Raw genomic sequence first — 25,474 nt, 5'->3', positions numbered from 1 at the left:
CCTCATCTCAAAAAGTTCTCCTCTACAACACTGCATCTTTCTTTTTAAACACCAGGCACCTCCATTAATTAATGTCCTCATCTGGGCTCCCAACGCCTACAGACCTCTTCTGGTTCTTTAGTGAGCTCGCTGATAATATGTGGGACACAACCTCCTAAGTGTTTGAAAAGGAGACTTACCCATTCAGACTGGTGTATAAGCAGCTCAAGATCTTGAGGTACTTAAAGATTGTGAACTGTTCAGGCTAGAGGGGCAGTAAAACTGCCTCAGGCTCCATCTGCACACTTACCTTTCTTTGGTCTTCGGTTCCCACTCCACCACCAGTTTCACGTGGGGCGGCCCCCCTGCCCCACAGAACTGCAAGGCCCTGGAAGAGCGAAGTTAAATGTCTTTAGGGCTCTAAAGCTAAGAAAAGCAACCACGTGTAATATTCTACTGTTTTCTTTGCGAAAACATTATGCAACTGGATGATGTTGCACAGAACGGTGCACAAGGAACAAACTACTTACGATGCACAGTGTACCGGTGGCACCAACTCTCAAACAAACCATGGGAAAGGGCAAACAATACGAGGGTCGATACATATGGAGGTACATTAATGCAAAGAACAGAACATCTGGCAGAAAGCCATCTGGGTACAACTCTTGTAAGGGGCAAAATATCTGGGAAGCAATAATGTAAGGGTCACTCGATCTGAGGGCACAACAAGTAACAGGCAAGGGGCATACCATCACAGATGTAGGTAACTGGCGGGCAAACCCCTGAAAGAACAAACCGTATGTGAGCCCATCAATATGGCACAGGATAGTTAAACAAACTATGGATCTGGTTCACAACAATATATCGTGTTCGATTTCACCTTCGCTAAGCATGTTTTCAGAGTTGTGTACTCAATTATTCTGACAAGTCATCCCTCTTGAATGTATTCCCCCTCTGATTAGAGCATATGGGAACTACCAGGTAAACACATAGGTCCTGTCAAAACTACAGAATGAAACACTGAAATAATATGGTATGTATTGAAATTATGAAACTCGCGCCTGCAGAATGTTCTCCCTCTGCACAGGCTACAATCAATTATGTTTGAGTGTAAATATAGATAACATTTATTCACAGCCAAAAGAATGCTTCAAAACAAGACAAGTTGTGTTGGCACAATTGTCTGTCGCGTTTAATGATCTAATAAGATCTCAGAATCACTGTAAAGTTAGCCAACTGGCACAGTTTTTCAGAGAACACAGGTTACCAGAGTTGGAGACATTGCTTTCCATGTACATATGAATAAAGTTAGCAAACAGATAACTTTTTTACTTACAGTTTGATCTTTATAGCATGTACCCATACATGGGAAAACAAATATTTTAACATTTGCATAGAAAAGCAAACAGTGGGTCGAGCAGAAGGACAAATTCGGTTTGCTAAGACCTGCATACTATTGCAGAACACATTAAGGATGATCTCTCCACATTGCTAGTGTCCATATTACCTCTATGGAGGAGAAGAGCTTGCTAATGTTTCACCTAAGTGTATAAATAGCAGATTTACGTGGCAAAAGCTGTTCCTGATTCACAGAATCCAGGCATGTATGATATTTCCCTACAACACAGACAATCATGCCTGTGTGTGTGAACTGCCTTGGGAATAAATAAGCTTAAAAGGATGAATCTGTGAGGCCACATGCGTATGCTGGTGTCCACCTAGCTTTTATGTTTGTGGGTTTTCACCACACTTTGTTAGAAGTTTTGCCACCCTAAAACATCCTCAACATAGGTTGGAGGGTAGTGAAAGGGATTTCTCAGTGGGAGAAAGAATTTTCACTGGCAAAGGCACAAATAGGTTATCAAATGTACTTAAATGCGTGCCATTTGTGCGAGTGTAAAAGTAAACGTGAATATTTTCACATGTGTACTTGGCTGTCCATACAATATTCATTGGTATCTGACTATCACATATTCCTAGAAGCTGTTTGAGAACTCCATGAAAGTCATCAATGAATGCAATTTTTGGGCATTATTTTTTGTACATACATTTCAGATTTTCAAGTTTAGAGCTTTGAGACTGCTAAGTTTGATGCTTTCGCATTATGCCACCATGGCAACAAGTGGTTGATAATTTTAGCCACCATTGAAGACACAGGCCCTCATTATGAGTTTGTCATTCACAAGCCAGTCTTCCGCCCAACAGCCCTATTAAGAGTTCCCCGCTGGGCTGGCGGCCGGAAACAGCGTAACCGCCTATCGGCCCATTGGGGAACAGGGCCTTAACATTCACGCCGGCTCATAACTGAGTTGGCGGCAATAAGCTAAGTGCATGGGCAGTGCAAGGGTCTGACCACCATGCAAAGGCTGGCGGAAGGAGAACTTTTAATCCCCAGGGCAGCGCTGCTTGCAGCGCTGCCCTAGTCGATTGCAGCCGCCGAGACCACCAGGATGCCAACTGGCGGCTGGACCGTGGTGGCTCTGCCGCGGTCATTATATGGAAGTAGGACCGCTGCTTGTGCGGCTGTCTGATCTCCATCGCGAGTCTGGCGGTCCCAGGACCACCAGACTCGTAATGACCACTACAGTATTGTTTCTCTGTCTTTCCTATGTGGCGATTTAAAAATCTTTACACTGGTTGCTGGTAGATGGCTGAAGAGTTGCAGATGCTTTGTTCTAGTAAGAGGGGAATAATTTGTTATTTAGTTGACACTCAAATGTTGGTCTCACTTCGGACACAGAGATGGGAAGATAAAATATTGATAATTTACCCATGGTCCTTATCCAAAACTACAATAGTGGACAAAATAGCTTAAGATAATGTCAATAGCGAGGGTGATGAGAAAAGGGCTATTTTGCCAATAGATATTAATGAATTTAAATGAAAAAATATAGATTGACAAGTCAGCTGGGAGGACTCATTGGTGGCGGAAATAACTGCATCAGGTGATGCAACACTTCTGAAAACAAAAATGCTAGTTTACCAAAGCTATTCTAAAATGGTTACCTCAAACTATTGCATCAGCAGAGTTAGTCCTCTGGTATGTAAGCTTATGCTTACCTCGTGGTTGCCCTAGACAAATGAATTTTTTTTTGACATCACTATAATTTAGAAATGCTTGACTATGTCGGTAACCGCTATTATCTGTTTGTTCATGTATGATCTATGCTGAGTACAGAGCATTGGACAGTGAATTTTTATCCTTGCCTACTCTTTCTATTTAATATCTATTGTTCTACTGTTACGCATGGTTCTCCTTGAGAGCCTCGATCATTTATTTCCGCTTCTGAATCTCATAACCCACTGCTATGACATAAAAGCAGTTGATAACAAAACTGGTTACACACTGTGATGTCACAAACGACCTTCCAGGCCAGGCTGACATAACTCTCTGAGAACCTGTCAGCAGTTCTGCTTGTCTGCTTTGAATGAAAGCAGAAAGCACAGCTGGAGGAGTGGGGAGGAGAGGGAGAAGGCAGAGATGGCAGGTAGGTTTTTCTTTAACCTTTGGGGCAGGGATACATAACAGATGCCATGTTATAAATGGCTCCCCCAATACTCCTTTGACATTGCACAGCATTTGAAAGCAGGGACAGATGCTTTTCAGGGCCGCGCAGAACAAAAAATTATAGATGGGTAAAAAGTGAATTATGGGTTGTTTTTCACCTCGGGGTCTGAGTGACGTCATGGACAACTTGAGCTTTGCTCTTGTTGTCTATTTGAAGTCCGTCAGAACCCTTCGGTTAAAAACATCACCAAAATTCTCTATGTGGTGTATGGCTCACATAGAGAGCTATTAGCATTTACGACTGGATTCGCCACTCAGTAATTCACTGCTATGATGTAATGACTGTTGGTAACAGACCTTGTATCTCACTGTTGCGTCTTAAAGGTATTCTAGGCTGCATTGGCAGGACTCTCAGAGCCTGTTAGAGCAGCACTGAAAAGCAACAAGGCAAGCAAAGAAACGGAACGTGGTGCACATGGATGGCAGGTGGCCATCTATTTTTTTATTTTTTTTAGGAGACAGGGAGGACAGGTCATGTTATTTGTGGCTCGCCCATTATTCCATTACTCCTCAGCCCCTGCTTAGCAGGTGTAAGGAGGGGCAGATGATTTTGGGGACCAAATATAAAATAAAATTATAGATGGTTAAAATGATAATTACAGGGATATTTTTCACTTTGGGGTTCTGAGTGACACCATAAAAAGCTGGAGCGTTGCTGTCGTCCCTATTTGATGTCACTCAGAACCCCTTGGGAAAAAAACATCTCTGTAAATCATGTTAACCATCTATAATTTGACATGTTATATCGCTCCAATATTTAGCGTTTCAGAATAAATAGTCACATACAAAAATAGACTAAGTATACCAGCATGACAGTGCAGAAACAAAGACAGAGGTAAACAGCATACCATGAACTACAAGCAAAGAAATTAAAAAGAGCAAATGATAAGTCCCGGGTTGAATGCTTGAGTGGGGTTTCCTGTATAGACAAGCTGTGAACTGAATCTTGTATGGGGGCTTGAATAAATATAATTTTACCTCTGGTATAATATGCAGATTTTAAAGTGCTGAAGGCTGCTTCTTCACAAGCGGGAGATCATAAAGGTTGTGGTTTGTATTAAATCTGAGCTCCCAACTCCCTACTCATGAAGAAATCATAAAGACACTAAGGGGTGAATAGGTCACCCCCTCTGCAAGCCTGCATTAAATACCAACAGGCATGCTCTCACCTGGACCCCTAAAAGGAAAGGAAAAGAGAAAGGCCAAGAAAAACCTGGTGTTGAGGTCTTAAATCTTACTGCAAGGAGATGGGTTACACCTGGAGTCAGATTAAAGGAAAAGCCCAAGACGTAGATGACTGGAGCATCCTGGTTGATGGCCTAGGCCCCATGAGGCACAAGTAAGTAGTTACGTTTGTAAAAAATCAGGGGTTAAACTGAATATAACAATTCCAAGACATGTGATCAAATATATCAAAATCATTTTTCATATTAGCATTTCAGACGTTCTCCAGCATTCTAACTTCATGGGATGAAGTACTACTTCAGACCTGAATTTCTATATTTAAAGTATGGTGACATCAATATTACAAAAAGCGATTGGTCCTGAAGTTGTACAGGAGCTGTCTTTTCCAAGCATGTAAGGTGCTTGATGGGCCACTCATTGGTGAGAGTGACAGGGTTGAGTTTCAGTCAAGGTAGGTCCGCACAATCTGTCCATCAATTCACCTGTGCTCTCACGGTGCGCCCCTGCCGGGACATCACTTCTTTGTTACTGGGTGAGGCTCATCTGCATTCCCTTTCCTCATGAACCAGGTCACACATACCTACTAACTCTGCGTCAGAAAGGCACTTAATCCAGTTAGCTAAAGTGACAAGTTCAGGATATATCTGGACAAGTGGTACCTATATAAATAGAGAAAACATTCTCACCAAAAAAATAAACTACTTTTAAATCGATATGGATCTTCCATTCATATGGATCAATCTTTGCATTCTGCAGCATAAACATTTGTTCAGTCGACCTCCAAGCTCTGAGTATTTTGCAATCAGGATGCAATCCATGTCGGGCCCGAGATCAAGACCTGTTGGGAGGATGCATTCTGCCAAACAGGGTCTGACATGGGGGAAGCACAAGATGTTCATGTCCATCCACAGAAAGAAACACCTAAGTCCAACGTGTCCTCGACTGGTGGTGCATACTCCCTAACTTCCATCGCAGCTTTCAGAAACGAGGCACCAGTCAAGCTTCTTGAATGACAAATGACCCATGTGCACAACAGTTCCAAAAATCAGCGTGCACTGGCGTATTTGCAGAGGGAGGCTGGCCCGTAAGCTTAGATATCTCCTAATAAGCTGATCCATTTGGAAATCTAAAATGGCTTAGGCAATTAATTACACAGGAGATGAAGCCCTAGTCATGCTCTCCCTCAGCGACATCCACTAGCTATCCTCAAATCACTTTTATTTAATTAATTGTGTTGCAGAGTTCTGCCTAATGGGCCAAAGTCAGTTCGTGGCACTGAAGAGAATGCTAATCTCTTCTGGGTATCCGAGGACCCGTGTTCAGGAGGCTAGACCAATCTCTTTATGTAAACTTAGCTTTCATTCGGGACCAGCACTTATATTTTATTCATTAGACTGACACGGAACAAGAGAGGGAAAGGCAGAATAGGGAAAAAGGAGGGGAACAGAATGACGGAAAAGCAGTGAGAAAGGGAGTAAGCAGGGATGAAAAAGAGCCCACAAAAAGAGATAAAGATGCAGGGAGGGTAGGGGGTGGTGGATGAAAGAGGCATGAGATGGATTGCAGACTTTACAGCCTTGGTATTCAGCAACCCTGACATTCAGCAGCCCCTGCTGAAGGACCTCTGAGAAACACTGGCACTTAATATTTTACGAGCTAAGCACTGGTTATTTGTGTTTGAAAGTGAACTTCCTATAGAGTTGAGGAATTAAATGGTACTACTGTTTAAACCTTAAGGCAATGTTTAATGTCAGAGGCGTACAGGAGAGGGGTGTGGGCTTAAGGTAATATTTCAGAGGTCCCCAAAACTACACGGATGCAAATACCAGGTTCTGTACTGACTTTCTGTGTTTTAATCAGCCACTTAGACAAAAGCTCCCTCGGGGGACAAGTATGTTCTGACAGAGGGGACAGGTGCAACACTGGTGGCAGGCGATGTAGAGAGTACTCAGCCCATGACCTGCAGGGACATATGGAAGTTCGAGTTGCAAAAGGATCTAGGAGATGGTGCAAGAACTAAGAGCTAGAGCTGCAAAGAGGACAAGGGGCTGAAAGAAGAGCCAGGACCTTGAGGATGACTAATGAAGCAACAACCACAAGGGAGGCAGAAGCTGCAGTGACAGTATACAAATGCACAGGGCCCAGGATCTGCATGGCAACAAGGCCTGAAAGGATATCTGGAGTAGCACAAGTAAGACAGGAAAGCAGAAGCTCCACCCCAGGAGTTGCAGGGATGACACCAACAAAAGCCACTGTGAACCAAGGAGGTGCATGGATGCCAGGATCTAAAGGAGTCCTCAGCCCAGGAGCAGAAGACAGCAGCTCCATTTATAGACCAAGAGCTGTGGAGAGGCCAGAAGTTGCAAGAATGTCAAGAGCAGCAGAGGAGGTGAGCTTAGGCACGAGGTACTGCGGATAAGGGTAGGGGTTGCAGCTAGCAAGACAATAGGGCAGTAACCTAAATACTGCAGAGGGATATGGTTAACGGAATGTAAAATGTCACTGCAACATTTGAAATGACATTGATGACAAAACTGTGCATGGCAGGGGTGCAAGTTATAATTACTTTAGGGCACGGGTTATGGTTACTTGTGACAACTCTAACTGGTGAATTTCAGTGGTCTTTTTTTTTCTTTTAAAACAATATATTGCTGACAACATTTTGACATAACTATAACATCACTTTACCTTATGGTAAAGATATAAGTAGGTGGAAATGTCAGTTTATTTGTAACATTTTAAACTACAAAAAATCTGAAATTCACCAGTTAGTTATTACAAGTAACTATATAACTCGTGTCCCTGCCATGCACAGTGATGTAATGGATGATGTCCTTTCAGGTGCCATCATTCATGTCATCAATGTCATAAAACATGTCATGTGTGATGTAATACGAGAGGCCATAAGCAGTGCATGGTAAAAGCTCAAGCTATAGTTATACTTAAAATAACTATGAGTGGTGAATTTCAGTGGTGTTTAATTTAAACTATTACTTTTCAACAAACATTTTCATCTAACTATAACGTAATTTTAACCTTTAGTTTTTTTTCAGTGAATTTCTAGGTTGTTAAAAAAAAAAAAAAAAAATGTTTAATTACCATAGGTAAGCATCCCAACCCCGCCCACCTCATTTGATCATCTGTGCCCAACCCCTCCCCATAGGTAGACACCCTGCACAGCATGGGTTGGCTGTGGGGCCTGAGCACAACCCCTGCAGGTGTCCCTGCCTGCGTCCTTTGGCTTTGGGCAGCGTGGAGTTGGTTGCAGGGTCTGGCCTTTGGCCAGGCTCCGCCCCATTCCCTGCCCCAGAAGGCCACCTATGCCGTAAACAACCCTCACCTGTGCACAGTGTGAGGTTGGTTTCAGGGCCTGGCTGCAAACCACCACAGGCTGCCAATTCCTTGTACCAGTTATCCATTCCCCGCTGCACCTGGCCCTTGGTCGTGGGAAGTGTGGGACTGGCCGCAGGGCATTGATGTGGCCGGATCTGCACCTAACCCGTGGGGGCAGCCATACATCCACCGCGCAAGGCCTCTGGCCGTGCACTGCAGTTTTTTTTTTTTGTTTTTTTTAGAATTTGGCCAGGGCCCTCCACAAGGTCAAGCGCCCTGAAATGGTGGCTGGAGCATTTCTCCTTATGTTGAAGCCAGCCAATCAGATTGCAAGCTCACGTGAGGACTCACAGGAGTCAGACAGGAAATGTAAAGCCCCCTCACCAATCAGATCATTCAATTATTTGAAGATCCATGCACGCTGGACTCTCGGGGCTTACCATCCATCCAGATATACATTAATATGGAACTAATCAAACTGGTCAATTTAAGTGTTTTTTTTTGTTTTAAAAACTAGTAAAAGGTTTTTACACAAAATCACAAAAAGCACAATCTGGGTAAAGAAGTGGCCTTCTTCCAAATTTACTATAATTCTATCATCTTTTGTACTGTTCAAAACTCCCTATGGAAATTGCATGATTGTGACCCCCTTTTGTCCCAGCCCCCCACTTGATGGATCACTCTGAAGCTTTGAAGGAAGGAGCTGAGGTGAATTATTTGTTTTTTAAATAGGTTTTGTGAACATTCATCAAAGTGTGAAAGTTATTAGCAAACAAAGAAAAGCTCTTCCTCTGATAATTAAGTTTTAACTATAACGACATGGTTGCGACTCCCGCTGTGTATTACACACACATATATATATATATATATATATATATATATATATACACACACACACACACATACTTTAACTGTGCAGTGTTATTAAAAAACAAATCCACAGTGATACATGAAATATGGGAAATATGTCATGTTTGCCTGTGAATTACTGATTTAATTGTCACAATTACAGTCTTGAAGATTTTTTTAACATAGCTCTACTAGGTTTATGTGATGTGGCATTGAGGACAAAGTTATGCGACAAGATTATCTGAATCTTGCTTGCAAAAATGCAAATAATGCAGCATATTCTATGGCAGAATTAAGTTAATCCATTTGAGTCAGAAACAACATTTTTGGTAAAATCTGTAAATTTTGCAAATTAGGAGGCAAATCATGGGGCAAACAGTAAATTCATAATTATGTGGAAAACGTGGCTTTCACAGGGCTGTATAAATCCACTGGCCCTCACCACTGCCCACAGCTTCATTAACACTATTCAAGAAAATTAAATAAAAACAAACCATTCTAATTCCACCCAATGTCCACTGTTAAATGCACTTTGAAGAAAACCGACTTTTCAAGCTAACTGTCCCAAAATGAACATTTGTTCTAAAACAATATGTATGGGGTGCCATTTATATTATAGCCCTATGTCAGTGTTCTGGTGGCATTTACAAACTACTGGGCTATGGCCTTGTGGCTTATGATGTCACTGAAAACCGCTGATGAAAATATTGGATGACATTACACAGTTACCCATTAACTATTCTCTCAATGATGTCATTTATCTTGTCATGAGTGATGTAATATGTGAGGTCACAAGTAGTACACAACAGGGGACAGGTTATAATTAGTTCATAAAAATTTAACTGTTAGTGTTTTTTTCAGCTTTTAATTGTTCTTATCATATTTCAACAGCTAACTATAACATAATTTTAACCTTTTCTTTTTCAGTGAATTTCTGGTTTTGTTTTCACCTCCATTAAGATCTTATCACCATATCTAACTATAAACCACGTTAACACTTGGCTGCTTAAATTAATTTTCTACATTTTTTTAGTGTAAAATAAGATATTACTTTACTTAAATATAACGTCATTTAAACTTTGTTTTCTTCAATAAATAGATATAGATACAAAAAAAAACACTTAAATTGACCAGTTTGATTAGCTCTGCAAATCCGTAACCCACACGCCAGCCGTGAAAGCCATAACTTGCAAACCAAATGAAATACACTTGGCCTCACCTTAATGTAACAGATGAAATTACAAATGTTAGAAATGACCTTCAGGTACGATTACATATCAAATTACCACTATCATTGGGACAACTATGAAGATGTATTATTTATTGGTTTGAGTGTGTGTTGTTTTTTAGTATTGTTATTTAATGGCATAAATATTGTGAGGTGATAAACACTGCATTTAGTGCACAAATCACAGAGCTTCACTGCGGGTCAGCAAAAACTTGCTAATGGTAAATGGTTATAACATGGCAAAGTATATATATATTTTAAGACGCTTTGATACGGGGGGATGGGAGCCCCTACCTGAGCCAGCGGTCAGGAGATGCTCCCCTTGCCTCCTTGACTTTTTTTTCTGAGGACACAGGAATCAAGACTTCGTTCTTGTAAGGGCAGCTGCAACATATTTTTCAGAGCTGCAGCCAGACAATCAAAGCTTTCGGGTTCGCGCACACAGCTGTGGGATGTGTGATATGGTTAAATATTGGCATTGGCCTCGTGATTTATGATGTCAGTACCTTCCACGGCAACACAGAACCATACTACAGGGTTACACGTTATGTATCCTCTAGAAATGAAATCATCTTCAAAGGTCAGGGATGCTCAAAATTAATTAAAAGTATTTTAAAAAATCCAAGCCAAAATCTCCGCGTTCTCAATGAAAATAAAATTATGAGTATAAGGATACACTGGAGTTTGAATATATTACCCAAATTAAGGGTGGTTCTTTGGTATGTTGACAATATTTTTTCAAACTCCTTAGCTGGTACCTTCGCTCAACCCAATTGCAGAGCTCTCAAAAATTGCACGGGGAAGAGTGGTGCCGGAAATGGTCATTATACATGTTTCTACTGCCAAGGAATAAAGTAATATTGGTTCTTCTTACAGAGGAGTGCAATATCACAATAATCCTGAGGGTGGAAGCATTTACCAGGAGAAATATAAACCTTCTGCGGGATGCATTAACTGTGCAGATGGATGGAGTTAATGCTAACATTTAACATTAATGTTGCGTGTTCCTTACGTGCCAGTATACCAGATTCAGGCGGGAGACTCGATTGCTTGAGCCGAAATGCCTTTCTTGTGGCAGTCCCACGCCTGAAATTGCCCCTCGTTCAATGGAAGTAAATGGGAGTAAGAGATTCTCCCTATTGTTTTTAAATCTTCCACTTTCCTCTGTGCTGGCATGTATTAAGTATTACCCTTAGATTAGTGGTCTTCAAAATGTGGGGAGTAACCCTTTGGTAGGCCATGGTGCTATACGAACGGTGTTTGGGGGTGTGGATGGGGGCGGTCGGGGCAAAGCGTGTCAAACTAAGAAACACAAATATTCGTGGTTTCATTTACATAATAAGGAGGATTTGGAGCAAGCATAACTGCCTGCCCCAAAACACCCAATATAAGGTAATATCGCACGGTAGTGATACGAATGTCACCATCATTGTGTGGGTAACACTGCATCAGGCTTCTTTTTATAGCTGTTGTGCTTGTTCTGTGGAAACTTTTCTTCCTGCTGTGTGGCAGCTGCTATAAAGAGCTGGGTCCAGATCGTGGGCTCAGGAGAGGAGAGGATAGATTCAAATGAGTTCCAAGAAAGCTGTTCAAAATGGAAATATTTGGAGTTTAGTTAGTGAAGGCTGATAGTGCTAGGAACAGTCAATTACACACTAGGTAGTGGTTCCCACCCTGTGTTTCAGGACACCTGGGGGTCCGTGAAGTCTCCTCAAGGGGTCAGCAACTGCTTAGAAAATTAAATAACATTATCAGATTAGGTCTCCGGCTTTCAGGAATGACTCAGTGGGGGTCCCCAGATTCCAATGATGATTCAGTGTTCCAGTAATGACAAAGTGGAGGGTCACAGAAGTCAAAAGGTTGGGAAACACTGCACTAGGCCACCTCTGCACCAGCAGCCTTTCTTAGCCGCTAGTTGGTGGTTAGTGCTTGGCAAGAAGGCTGTAATAGTAAGAGGGACTGACAGCAGTGGTTGACAGCAAAAAGAGTGGGATAGTGGAAGGTCAGAGGGCTAGAGTTGGAGGGTGGGCAGTGAAAAGGGACAGGCAAGAGGAGGACTGAAGTACAATGAATGATAGGAAATGGCAAAGTGAATTGACGGCAGAGGAGACTATGGAAGGCCTTACAGGAGAAGTGAAATTGTACAGGAGAAGCCCCCATGACAAGAGGGCATCGGTAGAAAAGAAGGGCGCTGACAGGAGATGAGGGCAGTTATGGAAGAGCTGGCTTATGGTGGGAAGGTGGGTACGGAGCGGACGTGGGTATTGATGAAGTACACGGGGAGTGATAGGAACGGTGGACACTGAGTGGAGTGGTTCACGCTTACGGGACAAGTGGATGCTGTCTGGGATGGGGGCAGTGACAGCAAAGAAGTAGGCAGTGAGCTGAGAGGTGGTTATTGACAACAGAGGTTCCTACTGATGAAATGTTGGGTCAGTGGCGGGAGGGAGGGGCCAGTGCCGGAAGAGTTAAACCGCAACAGGAGACCTGGACAGTGCATAATGACTGAAAAAGTAGACACCAATCTGTAAGGTTAATGCTGATGGAAGAAGTCAGCAGTGGCGGTGCAGGAGGGCAGTGTGGAGTGCCAGGGTGGTGATGAGGCACTTGGAAAGGTGTGGTATGACTCATGATGGGACTGTGACTGGAGAGGGGGCCATGAGTGCCATGAACAAGACAGCAGGGTGGTGTGATGAGAGGAGACCAGGCAAAGGGCCAAGTCCTGCTTCCATAAAGCCCGAGTACAATCTTCATTGGGCCAGCATTATAAGCCTTACATAGTTTAAATGCCCATAAATGCACATGGTGTGATTGGAAATCCTCACATGAAGTTTCTTGAGTGATGTTGCAGTCTTGCGTCACACTCCTATAATGGGGTTTAATGTGTTCCCTTATTAAAGTAATTTTGGAGCACAAGCCTAACCCTTCAGTAGCATAACGCTGGAAAAAAAAAGCCTAAAAAAAAACATAAAATCATAAAAACAAAGCATAACAAGGGAGCAGTCCTGTAGATCTTTAAGAATCGTTCTTTGAATAGAGGTTTAAGACTTTGCAGAAAGTTCTGAGTGGTGCACTGCAGTCCAACTAAGACCTCTCTCTCTGAACATCCTCAGACATGCAGGATTGCTTGGCACTTCTTTCTTGATTCAGATGGGCTTTGTTTCTAGTGGCTTTTTTTCTACAGTGATTTGCTCATGTAGGGGCCAGATGTAGGAAAATTGCAAATTACGACTTGCAATTTGCGAGTCCTTCCGACTCGCAAATTGCAAGTCGCAATTTGCAATGCAGAACGGTGTCTCAGACACCGTCTGCGAGTCGGTATGGGGTCGCAGAGACCCACCTCATTAATATTAATGAGGTGGGTCGCAAATTGCGGCCCCATACCGACTATAGGCACTCGCAAACATGGAGGCCTGCTGTGGTCAGCAGACCTCCATGTTCGTTACTGCTTTTAAATAAAGCAGTTTTTATTTTTTTTAAGTGTAGCCCGTTTTCCTTAAAGGAAAACGAGCTGCACTTAAAAAAAAATCCGAAACCTTTAGTTTCGGTATTTTTTCAGGGTAGGTAGTGGTCTCTTGGACCACTACCTGCCCTGAAAAAATAATTTGTGTGCCATTCACGAAGGTGAAGGGGTCCCCTGGGGACCCCTTCCAATTTGCGAGTGGGTTACCATCCACTTGAAGTGGATAGTAACTGCGACACCATTTGCGACCGCATATGCGGTCGCCAATGGTATTGCATACCACTAGGAATCGCAAATAGGAAGGGAACACCCCTTCCCATTTGCGATTCTGAAATGCATTTTGCGAGTCGGTCCCAACTCGCAGAATGCATTTCTGCATTGGAAACACGCATTTGCGAGTCGCAAACGGTAGATTTTGCCGTTTGCGACTCGCAAAGTGTTTCCTGCATCTGGCCCGTAGTCAAGAGAAGGAACAGACATACTGCTTAGTAAGTAAGGAGGAAGGCCATAAATTATTCAGACTTCCAGGTTAATATGTCTTTCTTCCTGATCTCAGCCTTGCAGCTGGAGGGAGGATTCCTTTGGTTTAAGCCTCTGTCTCTTTTGGGAAGGTTCTGACTCCGTGTGAGGTAGGACCAGAGATCAGTTGGCCCAGGCCTGTCTTACAAGTAGGGTGTATCATACCAACCTACCCTGTGGCCCACCTTTAACAGGGGGTGCTTAAGGCAGACCAGGACAGTGCACCCCATTACACTTACTGTGCTGTCCTCAATGCTGCTAAAAACCTGCATCTGCTCAGTGAACTGTGCATTAGGGAAAGCATGTAAGTCATTTCATGCCTTCAGTCTGCCTAGTACTGGGCAGCTGGCAACCCAGCCTGAAATTCAAAGGGGGGCAGAGACCCACCTGCAGGGGAATGCCTGGTGGGATCTCTGAGCCTTGTTTACCCCTTTCAAGAGCATTGTTAGTCGACTGTGCACCCTTCTATATGGCAGACTGTCAGTGCCCCTCCTAATAGTCTCTTTGCCCACGTCCATGTTTAGGGGGAAGGGCACAAAGTGTTTCTTCATTTGCTTGGGGTCACAACAATATGAAAATAAAGGAAGACCCTCTGGCAATTGTACAGAGCAAAATCTGTGCTGGTGCAATCCGTATTATAGAAAGGGCCAACAAGCATTTGCATCCCCTAATATAAAACTGGAGCGTCCTGGGAGGGGTCCAAGAAACCGGTACCTATGCCTGTTGTTCCCCCTGGCCACTTTCTGGAAGGGCGATGTGGGGGGCTGGTTCCAGAAGGGTCACTTCACATTCTTCTACATTGAGCAACATTGAACAACATGCTGCTGTTCCTGCTTGCATATGGGTAAAATATAATAACTCAGAATGTGGTGGCACTTACCAGGAGAACCATAAAGCTTTCGAGGACGGTATTAACTGTATAGACGGGTGGGGTGAATGTTAACATCGTAGGTGAACATTAATGGAATTCTACGTCCTGGAGCACGGCCCCTCGTGGGTGTCGGAATCAGGAATGGCTAGCTCGATTTTCATGAGAATGTTAAGTTATTATGAAGGATAACTGTGATTACATGTTTTTGCACGTGGAGACTGGCACCTCTGGTGAACTCTAATGATTTAGCCAAGGTCTTTATTGACAGAGTTAAGCCTCGGTGGTCCTGCCGCCCTTCTGGAGTCATGGAGCTCTGCGCGTCCAGTGCCTGCCGCCCTTCTGGAGTCATGGAGCTCTGCGCGTCCAGTGCCTGCAGCCCTTCTGGAGTCATGGAGCTGTACGCGTCCAGTGCCTGCAGCCCTTCTGGAGTCATGGAGCTCTGCGCGTCCAGTGCCTGCAGCCCTTCTGGAGTCATGGAGCTCTGCGCGTCCAGTGCCTGCAGCCCTTCTGGAGTCATGGAGCTCTACGCGTCCAGCGCCTGCAGCCCTTCTGGAGTCATGGAGCTCTGCGCGTCCAGCGCCTGCAGCCCTTCTGGAGTCATGGAGCTCTGCGCGTCCAGCTCCTGCAGCCCTTCTGGAGTCATGGAGCTCTGCGCGTCCAGTGCCTGCAGCCCTTCTGGAGTCATGAGCTCTGCGCGTCCAGCGCCTGCAGCCCTTCTGGAGTCATGGAGCTGTAAGCGTCCAGCGCCAGCAGCCCTTCTGGAGTCATGGAGCTCTGCGCGTCCAGCGCCTGCAGCCCTTCTGGAGTCATGGAGCTCTGCGCGTCCAGTGCCTGCAGTCCTTCTGGAGTCATGGAGCTCTGCGCGCCCAGTGCCTGCAGTCCTTCTGGAGTCATGGAGCTCTGCGCACCCAGTGCCTGCAGCCCTTCTGGAGTCATAGAGCTCTGCGCGTCCAGTGCCTGCAGCCCTTCTGGAGTCATGGAGCTCTGCGCGTCCAGTGCCTGCAGCCCTTCTGGAGTCATGGAGCTCTGCGCGTCCAGTGCCTGCAGCCCTTCTGGAGTCATGGAGCTCTGCGCGCCCAGTGCCTGCAGCCCTTCTGGAGTCATGGAGCACTGCGCGCCCAGTGCCTGCCGCCCTTCTGGAGTCATGGAGCTCTGCGCGTCCAGTGCCTGCCGCCCTTCTGGAGTCATGGAGCTCTGCGCGTCCAGTGCCTGCCGCCCTTCTGGAGTCATGGAGCTGTACGCGTCCAGTGCCTGCCGCCCTTCTGGAGTCATGGAGCTGTACGCGTCCAGTGCCTGCCGCCCTTCTGGAGTCATGGAGCTGTACGCGTCCAGTGCCTGCAGCCCTTCTGGAGTCATGGAGCTCTGCGCGTCCAGCGCCTGCAGCCCTTCTGGAGTCATGGAGCTCTGCGCGTCCAGCGCCTGCAGCCCTTCTGGAGTCATGGAGCTCTGCGCGTCCAGTGCCTGCCGCCCTTCTGGAGTCATGGAGCTGTACGCGTCCAGTGCCTGCAGCCCTTCTGGAGTCATGGAGCTCTGCGCGTCCAGTGCCTGCCGCCCTTCTGGAGTCATGGAGCTCTGCGCGTCCAGTGCCTGCCGCCCTTCTGGAGTCATGGAGCTCTGCGAGTCCAGTGCCTGCAGCCCTTCTGGAGTCATGGAGCTCTGCGCGTCCAGTGCCTGCCGCCCTTCTGGAGTCATGGAGCTCTACTCGTCCAGTGCCTGCAGCCCTTCTGGATTCATGGAGCTGTACGCGTCCAGTGCCTGCAGCCCTTCTGGAGTCATGGAGCTCTGCGCGTCCAGTGCCTGCAGTCCTTCTGGAGTCATGGAGCTCTGCGCGCCCAGTGCCTGCCGCCCTTCTGGAGTCATGGAGCTGTACGCGTCCAGTGCCTGCAGCCCTTCTGGAGTCATGGAGCTCTGCGCGTCCAGTGCCTGCAGCCCTTCTGGAGTCATGGAGCTCTGCGTGTCCAGTGCCTGCAGCCCTTCTGGAGTCATGGAGCTCTGCGCGTCCAGCGCCTGCAGCCCTTCTGGAGTCATGGAGCTCTGCGCGTCCAGCGCCTGCAGCCCTTCTTGAGTCATGGAGCTCTGCGCGTCCAGCGCCTGCAGCCCTTCTGGAGTCATGGAGCTCTACGCGTCCAGCGCCTGCCGCCCTTCTGGAGTCATGGAGCTCTACGCGTCCAGTGCCTGCCGCCCTTCTGGAGTCATGGAGCTCTGCGCGTCCAGCGCCTGCCGCCCTTCTGGATTCATGGAGCTGTACGCGTCCAGTGCCTGCAGCCCTTCTGGAGTCATGGAGCTCTGCGCGTCCAGTGCCTGCAGCCCTTCTGGAGTCATGGAGCTCTGCGCGTCCAGTGCCTGCAGCCCTTCTGGAGTCCTGGAGCTCTGCGCGTCCAGCGCCTGCAGCCCTTCTGGAGTCATGGAGCTCTGCGCGTCCAGCGCCTGCCGCCCTTCTGGAGTCATGGAGCTCTACGCGTCCAGCGCCTGCCGCCCTTCTGGAGTCATGGAGCTCTACGCGTCCAGCGCCTGCCGCCCTTCTGGAGTCATGGAGCTCTACGCGTCCAGCGCCTGCAGCCCTTCTGGAGTCATGGAGCTCTGCGCGTCCAGTGCCTGCCGCCCTTCTGGAGTCATGGAGCTCTGCGCGTCCAGCGCCTGCAGCCCTTCTGGAGTCATGGAGCTCTACGCTCCCAGTGCCTGCAGCCCTTCTGCAGTCATGGAGCTCTGCGCGCCCAGTGCCTGCAGCCCTTCTGCAGTCATGGAGCTCTGCGCGTCCAGTGCCTGCAGCCCTTCTGGAGTCCTGGAGCTCTGCGCGTCCAGTGCCTGCCGCCCTTCTGGATTCATGGAGCTGTACGCGTCCAGTGCCTGCAGCCCTTCTGGAGTCCTGGAGCTCTGCGCGTCCAGCGCCTGCAGCCCTTCTGGAGTCATGGAGCTCTGCGCGTCCAGCGCCTGCAGTCCTTCTGGAGTCATGGAGCTCTGCGCGTCCAGTGCCTGCCGCCCTTCTGGAGACATGGAGCTCTGCGCGTCCAGTGCCTGCAGCCCTTCTGGAGTCATGGAGCTCTGCGCGTCCAGTGCCTGCCGCCCTTCTGGATTCATGGAGCTCTGCGCGTCCAGTGCCTGCAGCCCTTCTGGAGTCATGGAGCTCTGGGCGTCCAGTGCCTGCAGTCCTTCTGGAGTCATGGAGCTCCGCGCGTCCAGTACCTGCCGCCCTTCTGGAGTCATGGAGCTCCGCGCGCCCAGTGCCTGCAGCCCTTCTGGAGTCATGGAGCTCCGCGCGCCCAGTGCCTGCAGCCCTTCTGGAGTCATGGAGCTCTAAGCGTCCAGTGCCTGCAGCCCTTCTGGAGTCATGGAGCTCTGCGCGTCCATTGCCTGCAGTCCTTCTGGAGTCATGGAGCTCTGCGCGTCCAGTGCCTGCAGCCCTTCTGGAGTCATGGAGCTCTACGCGTCCAGTGCCTGCCGCCCTTCTGGAGTCATGGAGCTCTACGCGCCCAGTGCCTGCAGCCCTTCTGGAGTCACAGCGCTCTACGCGTCCAGTGCCTGCCGCCCTTCTGGAGTCACAGAGCTCTGCGTGTCCAGTTCCTGCAGCCCTTCTGGAGTCATGGAGGTCTACGCGTCCAGTGCCTGCAGCCCTTCTGGAGTCATGGAGCTCTACGCGTCCAGTGCCTGCCGCCCTTCTGGAGTCATGGAGCTCTGCGCGTCCAGTGCCTGCAGCCCTTCTGGAGTCATGGAGCTCTACGCGTCCAGTGCCTGCAGCCCTTCTGGAGTCATGAAGCTCTGCGCGTCCAGTGCCTGCCGCCCTTCTGGAGTCATGGAGCTCTACGTGTCCAGTGCTTGCAGCCCTTCTGGAGTCATGGAGCTCTACGAGTCCAGTGCCTGCAGCCCTTCTGGAGTCATGGACCTCTGCGCGTCCAGTTCCTGCCGCCCTACATGTCCAGTTCACTTCAGCTTGAGACAACTTTGCTCCACATAACAGGCAAGGACTAACATTATTTTCGAACAGGTTCAGCCTCTTATGTTCAATCTGGCATCCTCTTAGCCCCATTGTACATCGCAGGGAAAATACCTTTCCCATACATACACACATGATCTGTAATGTTTTTCAAGGTCATACTTTCCTGATAGACTTATAATTGTAATTGTATTTATATAGCGCTTACTACCCCTGACGAGGCATCAAAGCGCTTTTCAGCGAGTAGCACGCTACTCCGGAACTCAAGAGCAATTAGTGGTGGATTAGTACAGGGAAATAGGAGTGCAGTTTTAGTATTATTATGAGTTAATTTGAGCAGAGGCTATGTGAGTTTGATAGTTGGATTGACTAGAGTAATGGAGGGATAGAGGAGGGAAGAATCCAGGAGTGTTAATTGGGAGTTTGTAATAATAGGATGAGGATTGGGATGAGCAAAAGGGAGATGGAGGAGGGAAAAGTCTGTGGAAAGGGTTAGGGAGATCATAGTAGCAGGAGGGGTTTTGGATGAGTGAAAGGTGAGATAAATGAGGGAGAGTTTAGTAGGGTTGTTTGGGAGATAATGGCAGTAAACTGAGGTTTGGGGTGAGCTAGATGAGGAAGAGGAGGGAAGAGCTTAGGCAGGGTTATTTTGGAGATGAACGTAGTAGAATGGGTTTGGGATGAGTCAGAGTGGGGATGGAGGATAGACTGAAAGAAACATGACATAGGGTGATGGGTAGCCAAAGTAAAGCTTTTAAGAGAGTAAATTTATATTTTTATTTATTTATAATTTTATATATATACATATATACTTTTTTAATAATTATTTAAATTCTTTTTTCTTTAATGTATTCATTTGTATTATTATTTCTTTACTTTAATTTAGTTATTTATATTTGAATTTTATTTATATATTTTATTTAATTTTTCTAGTACAGTAGGACTAGAGTAATACATAAATAGATATGTAAATGCATAGTAAAGAAATATATGTTCAAGGAAGATAATGGGTATAATAAAACATTTGATGAGTGTGATATAAAACGAGACAAGGGATTCATAAGTATGTAATAGAACAACTTATCTAGGAGCTATGCAATGACCTATGAACATGTTTACACATATTTATGTATATACACACAAACAGATATACATACATACCTGCTTATACACACACACACACACACACACACACACACACACATATATATTTAACCGTGAGTAAATATACATTTGTTAAACAGGTTTAAAGAGTATATGTATAATTCATTGTTATGTCATAGTGGTGATACATATTTCATAAAGAACTACATACATCTAGAATATACACATAATCAGATACAAATTATTTATCAACACAGGCATATGCAGTCCATTCCTGTTTGAATATGGTGGTTAAGAAGGAACGAGCCAACTTTTGAGTAGTCTTCTCAAGACAAGATAGTTATCCAAGGATCTTATATTTGGGGGTAATGAATTCCATAGTTTTGCTGCTTGAACGGAGAAGGATGTACCACTTATAGTCTTTTCCTTGTATGGTGGTGTTCTAAAGCGAGCGAAGGTTTCTTTGTTGAATGTATTTGGTTATTTTGTTTCTGATAAAAAGTGTTCCTGTACCTATGTTAATGCTGTTCAAACTTGTATTTATGGTTAATTAACACAAAGCCTTTTTTATTAGGGTGAGCGCTCTAAGGAAATATTGTAAAATCGGACTGCACTGCTGACAGCAGTCCTAGTATAAAAATGTGTATGCAAGTTTGCAACGTTTAACAATATGAGGATAGGTATAATGCTCCCAGAATGCTCTATGATTAGATGAAAATATCTGCAGAAGCATGAAAGCATTATTAGCGAGTCTTTGCTTTTAAATTAAATGTTCACAAAAATGCAACTTGGAATTTTTTTTTGTTAAACTACTCTGAATTGTTAAGTAGCATTTCTTTGAAGCATCATCAACTAAAATGTATTGGTGAATGCTAGTATTCCCAAAAATGTTCTTAATGGAAAATCAGTGCCACCAGTTTCAACAAGATTATGGTAAACATGAAAATAAAAATCATTGGTAAATCCAATAGGTCTGACATTGGTAGCCAGCCTTTTGAATTTGTAAATGCCTGCCTTGTTTTGATGATGTTTTTGTAAAAATGTATTGTGTGGAAGCTACCAGGCCTTTGCCATTATAACAAGCATTGGAAAAAGCAATAATATTTCTTGGTCTCAAAAAGCACATTGCCATCGTAGTCTCTGGCACTGAGCAAAACTACTTTGTGTGCCTATATGTTCCTTGTGAAAGAACAGAATGCTGTCACTCACAGTGAAGCCAGTCTATATATATATCTATATATATATATAGATATATATATATATCTATATATATATATATATCTATATATATATATATAGAGAGAGAGAGAGAGAGAATTTTAATAAAAAGAAAAGGTCTTGGTTAACTCAAGACCTACTGAGGGGCTGAATTCCTAAACAGAGTCACAAAGTGCAACCACCGTATATACCCTTGCATTAGTGCAGATTTATAGCTTTCATAAGCATAAGCTCTACTCTACTTCTGTGGCATTGGAAATCTTCCAGGTTTACGGTAAAACAGCTGAAAGTTTTGATGTATTAGTTAATGTTACTGAGAACCTGTAGTGTATTTAAGTAATAAAAGTATAATGATAATTACCCTTTTCTCGAGACCTCAAACGCTTTTAATGCATCCATTGAGCTTGCTGATTTATGTGCTCCCGAAACAACTCCAGCAGAGTAAAGTCTGATTGTTCAGGAACGACTTCGATTAGTGAGTCACAGCACTTGCGGAGAGCCCTCTGACTTGCTTCGTGAACCTCGGAATGATGCACTATGGGATAGCAGCTAGAGTTAGACTTCTAGCCTCTCTCCCGCTTCTCTGGCTCCTTATCCTGTGGGTCAGTCCATGCCGTGACGCACACTCGTCAGCATTCGCCCTCTGAGACTCAGAGTGTAAATTACATTTTAGTGTTTAGGTTTGTGACAGGAGAACAGACATTCGTCTTGCTTTCGGCCATCTCGCTTCTAACGCCGTCTCATTAATAATGGGCCCTGTCAGTGGCGTACCGAACCCTGAGGGGACCCCCTGCAAAGGCGGCTACTGACGGAGGCCCTTCCCCAGCTGGACCCTGAGTATTGCCGCCCGTGCACTGTGCTCGGGGGGTGGGGGTGCGCGAGGCTGACACAAGGCCAGATTTTCTAGAGTAAAAGAGACCCGAGGCAGCGCCTAAGGCGACAATACTGCGAGAGGTTGAGTAGAAGCTTTTTTTTCATCCTGAAGTGCCTGTTACTCCTCAGGGTTTGGTGAAGCAGTATATTCACGTCGATGCTATTTGCCGGGTCTCGCTCAAAGCGATGTCATTAAAACATGCATTTTACCTTTACATCAGACTGTAATCATACAAACACAAGACGTGCTTCAAAAAAGAAAGTGCACAGTGTTCTGCAGTTTTGGACAATGATCTAGGCCATGGTGTCACACGGTGGAAACACTACTGTGTTTGTAGGGCATGGGCAGCATTGATGAACAAATATGGTATTCCCTCATGCCTGGAAAAATAACCACGCTGATTTTCGGCCGGCGTTTGCAGCTACGGGGACTTACTTTTCACCATCAGACTTTGACCTAGAAAAAGGAGACAAAGACAGGAAAGAGAGAACAAAGGAGGGAGAGAGATATAGACACGAAGTATAAGGTGAGAAAGGAGGAGAGACAAGCCGGAATCAAGACTAGACAAGCCTTGGTTTTCAGAACCCTGGCATTCAGCTTCATAGGCTTCTAAGACAAACTTTGAGCCCTGCACCTTTTTTCCCAACACATTAAGCATTGAACTAAACGAATTCACAAATGAATGTGAACTCAAGAGCATGGTGGTTTCCCATGAATTTGGTGGGGTGGTAGAAGTTCTCGACTACTCCATGGCAGTCCATGTTAAGAGGCGGTAACATCCTGCTCTTGCACCTCTGTTGATCTAAGCCAATCAACTCTAGCGGCAAACCGACAATGCCTTTTTTAAGCAACTGACCTCTCAGGCTGTCAGCTGAAGACTACTATCCTACCAGACCTAGATCTGGCAGATTTGGCACAAAATTAGGTCTCATTTAATGTAGAGTCTCCAGAATGCCACTACACTAAGAGGGCACTTTGCTTCAATAACAACAGGCTACGGTTGGGCACCCCCTGCCTCAGGGCTGCCCCAGAGGTCCTCCTGAGTCCGGTCCATACGACCATGCACCGTCTCCCATTCCTCATCAGACTCCTCACTGTGCCAAGAAGACTCTTGAGCAGAGGTAAGAAGGGAAGAGGGGCCTGCTGGAGCAGTGAAACAGATGCTTCCTTAGGTTACCCTTCCCTCCGCAGGCAGCTTACATTACTAAGCTTGTTTCTAAGCTGAAACACTTTAAAAAAACCTCTCTACAAGCTTGAAATGACAACCAAGGGACCTATTGTATCCAGCCACTAGTAAGTGGTGCACTACAGTAAAATTACGGCCATTGAGTCACCACACACCACTGTCACACGGTGTCCATAGCAAATCCCATACATGTGCGGCATCTGGATAAACTACTAACATGCAATGCTTCAATGAAAAGAAAGAAGTGCAGATACCAAATGGAGCAGTGGAAAAGGGGTGGAGTTTGGGACTTGGATATGGACGAGACTGGGACAGGCTGGAGTTTTAACTTTTTCAAGCTTTATATGCAATGAATCTGCATGCACTGTCAGAATGCTGGATGAGAAGTGGACAAAAAAGAATCATCTCAGCAATTCCAGCAGGCAATAAATATGGCTGACACGCTTTACTTATGTTTAGAGAGACAAAAAGTCAATATCTGGGCGAGGGTTCTGCAAACTCTAAGTGAAATATTCCCAAAGTGATCTGACAACCCCACAAGGATGCTAGAAGATGAGTTACCATATTCCTGCATTAAATAAATGCTAACGTCCTAATGAATATTCACAATCACATTTGTCTTTACTCTTAATTTCTTTGGGGCAGAGTTAAAAAAATATATATATATATATATATTTTTTATTAAGCACAGAAAGATTAAGTGATTTGTCCAGAATCACAGCATATTAAGCCAATGCCTGGATTCTAACCTGGTGCCCCCCATTTGAAAGTTGGAAGCTATGTTCTCTGCTTCCAATACAGTGTTATCTCAGATTGCTTGTGTTAGAATTTGGAGCTTGATCTCTACTCACTAACACGGTTTTGAATAAATTCACATTTTACATTGCAAAGGCACATATGCCAGGCTAGCCTCATGTTGCAACATGGACTGCAACACTTTTAGACAGAAACAGATTGCAGCTGTCTCATGAAAGCTTGTCACTCTACTAACCTTCATATGCAGAACCAATGGGTAAAGCAGGACTCGTTGCCTGCAGTTTACCATAAACTAAAGGTGATCCTGATCTTCGGGTCACCTCCTAGGTTTAGATGGAAAGTTCTGGAGCTATGTGGTAGTCGGACTGGGCCTGGGGTCCTTCCACCAGCTGACGTGAACCTGATTAAGCTCTCCCAAGCCAGGCCGGGTGGCATGAAAGCAGTCAGAGACGGAACAGCAGAGGTTGGCAGAGGTTGCTCCTGAAACGGCATATACATTCCATCCTGGCTGAACCTAATCAGGCAACTGGAAGCAGTTGGTGTACCTGCGAGTGGCCATGTGTGGTGCCTGACTTACTCCAAAGCTGGGCTAAAGTACATGTTTTACTTTTTTAATGGCATTTTGGGCTATGGTAACTTTAGAAGTGTATTTTGTGAATAGCAATGAGTTTACTCTTTTGAACGTGGTTGTTTTTATTAACATGTTCTTTCAAAAACTCCTTCAAACCTCTCACTAAACCTCTCCTATTTTGTAGTGAGCATTATCCATTTTCCAGCTACTCCCCTTGGCACTCCCATGGTTACTACTAAACTTACATGTGTGGAGATCTCCTCATAGAAAGGATAGAAGAGATTGAGACTTCCACCTGTAGGTTTCTAAATGGCATTTTACAGAAAGCATGTAGCACTACTGTAATACCACATTACGTACTACAAAATCCAGTTTGTGAATAGGGACCTTAATCTCTACACATCCTCAACAAAACCCCTAAGGACCTTTTTCCATTGCTAAAGCTTACAGAGTTCTTTTTTCTACTCCAAAAGGAGAGACTAGACCTCAAACCTTATTCGTCTACTTTCAAGATTTCAGGGTGAGAGAAAAGTTCATCATCAAAGCGATCCAATTTATAGACTATGGTTAACATCAATTCCAGCTTTAAGATTTTTTTTTCAACATCCCTTATAAGACAATTCTATAGTGGTAAGACCTTAGACATATCTCAGACAATGTTCCCATTTTTAGGGCCCAGACTCAGCTTATTCAACCAGACAATCTCTTCTCAGACATGGCAGAAGCCCAAACATTTATACCATCCATGCATAAACAATTATTCGAAAGCTAAGCATTGTAATCACTTCTATTTTTTGAGGCTATAACTTTTTTTTATTGTATTTTGGTTACCAGTGGCT

General features: G+C 45.3%; 1 protein-coding gene across 1 annotated transcript in view; it reads right to left on the bottom strand.

Annotated features, from left to right (window-relative positions):
* Positions 1-25,474, bottom strand: part of USP43 (ubiquitin specific peptidase 43) — a 750,310-nt gene that overhangs the window by 40,749 nt on the left and 684,087 nt on the right. The window contains exon 10 of the mRNA XM_069200325.1: positions 290-367. Within this exon, the coding sequence (XP_069056426.1) occupies positions 290-367 (78 nt within the window). The remainder of the gene's footprint in view (positions 1-289; positions 368-25,474) is intronic.

Source organism: Pleurodeles waltl, chromosome 7 (genome assembly GCF_031143425.1).
Source record: "Pleurodeles waltl isolate 20211129_DDA chromosome 7, aPleWal1.hap1.20221129, whole genome shotgun sequence".
Taxonomy (NCBI): Eukaryota; Metazoa; Chordata; class Amphibia; order Caudata; family Salamandridae; genus Pleurodeles; species Pleurodeles waltl.
Note: the sequence above shows the minus strand (reverse complement) of the source record. Positions and strands in the feature narration are given on the sequence as shown.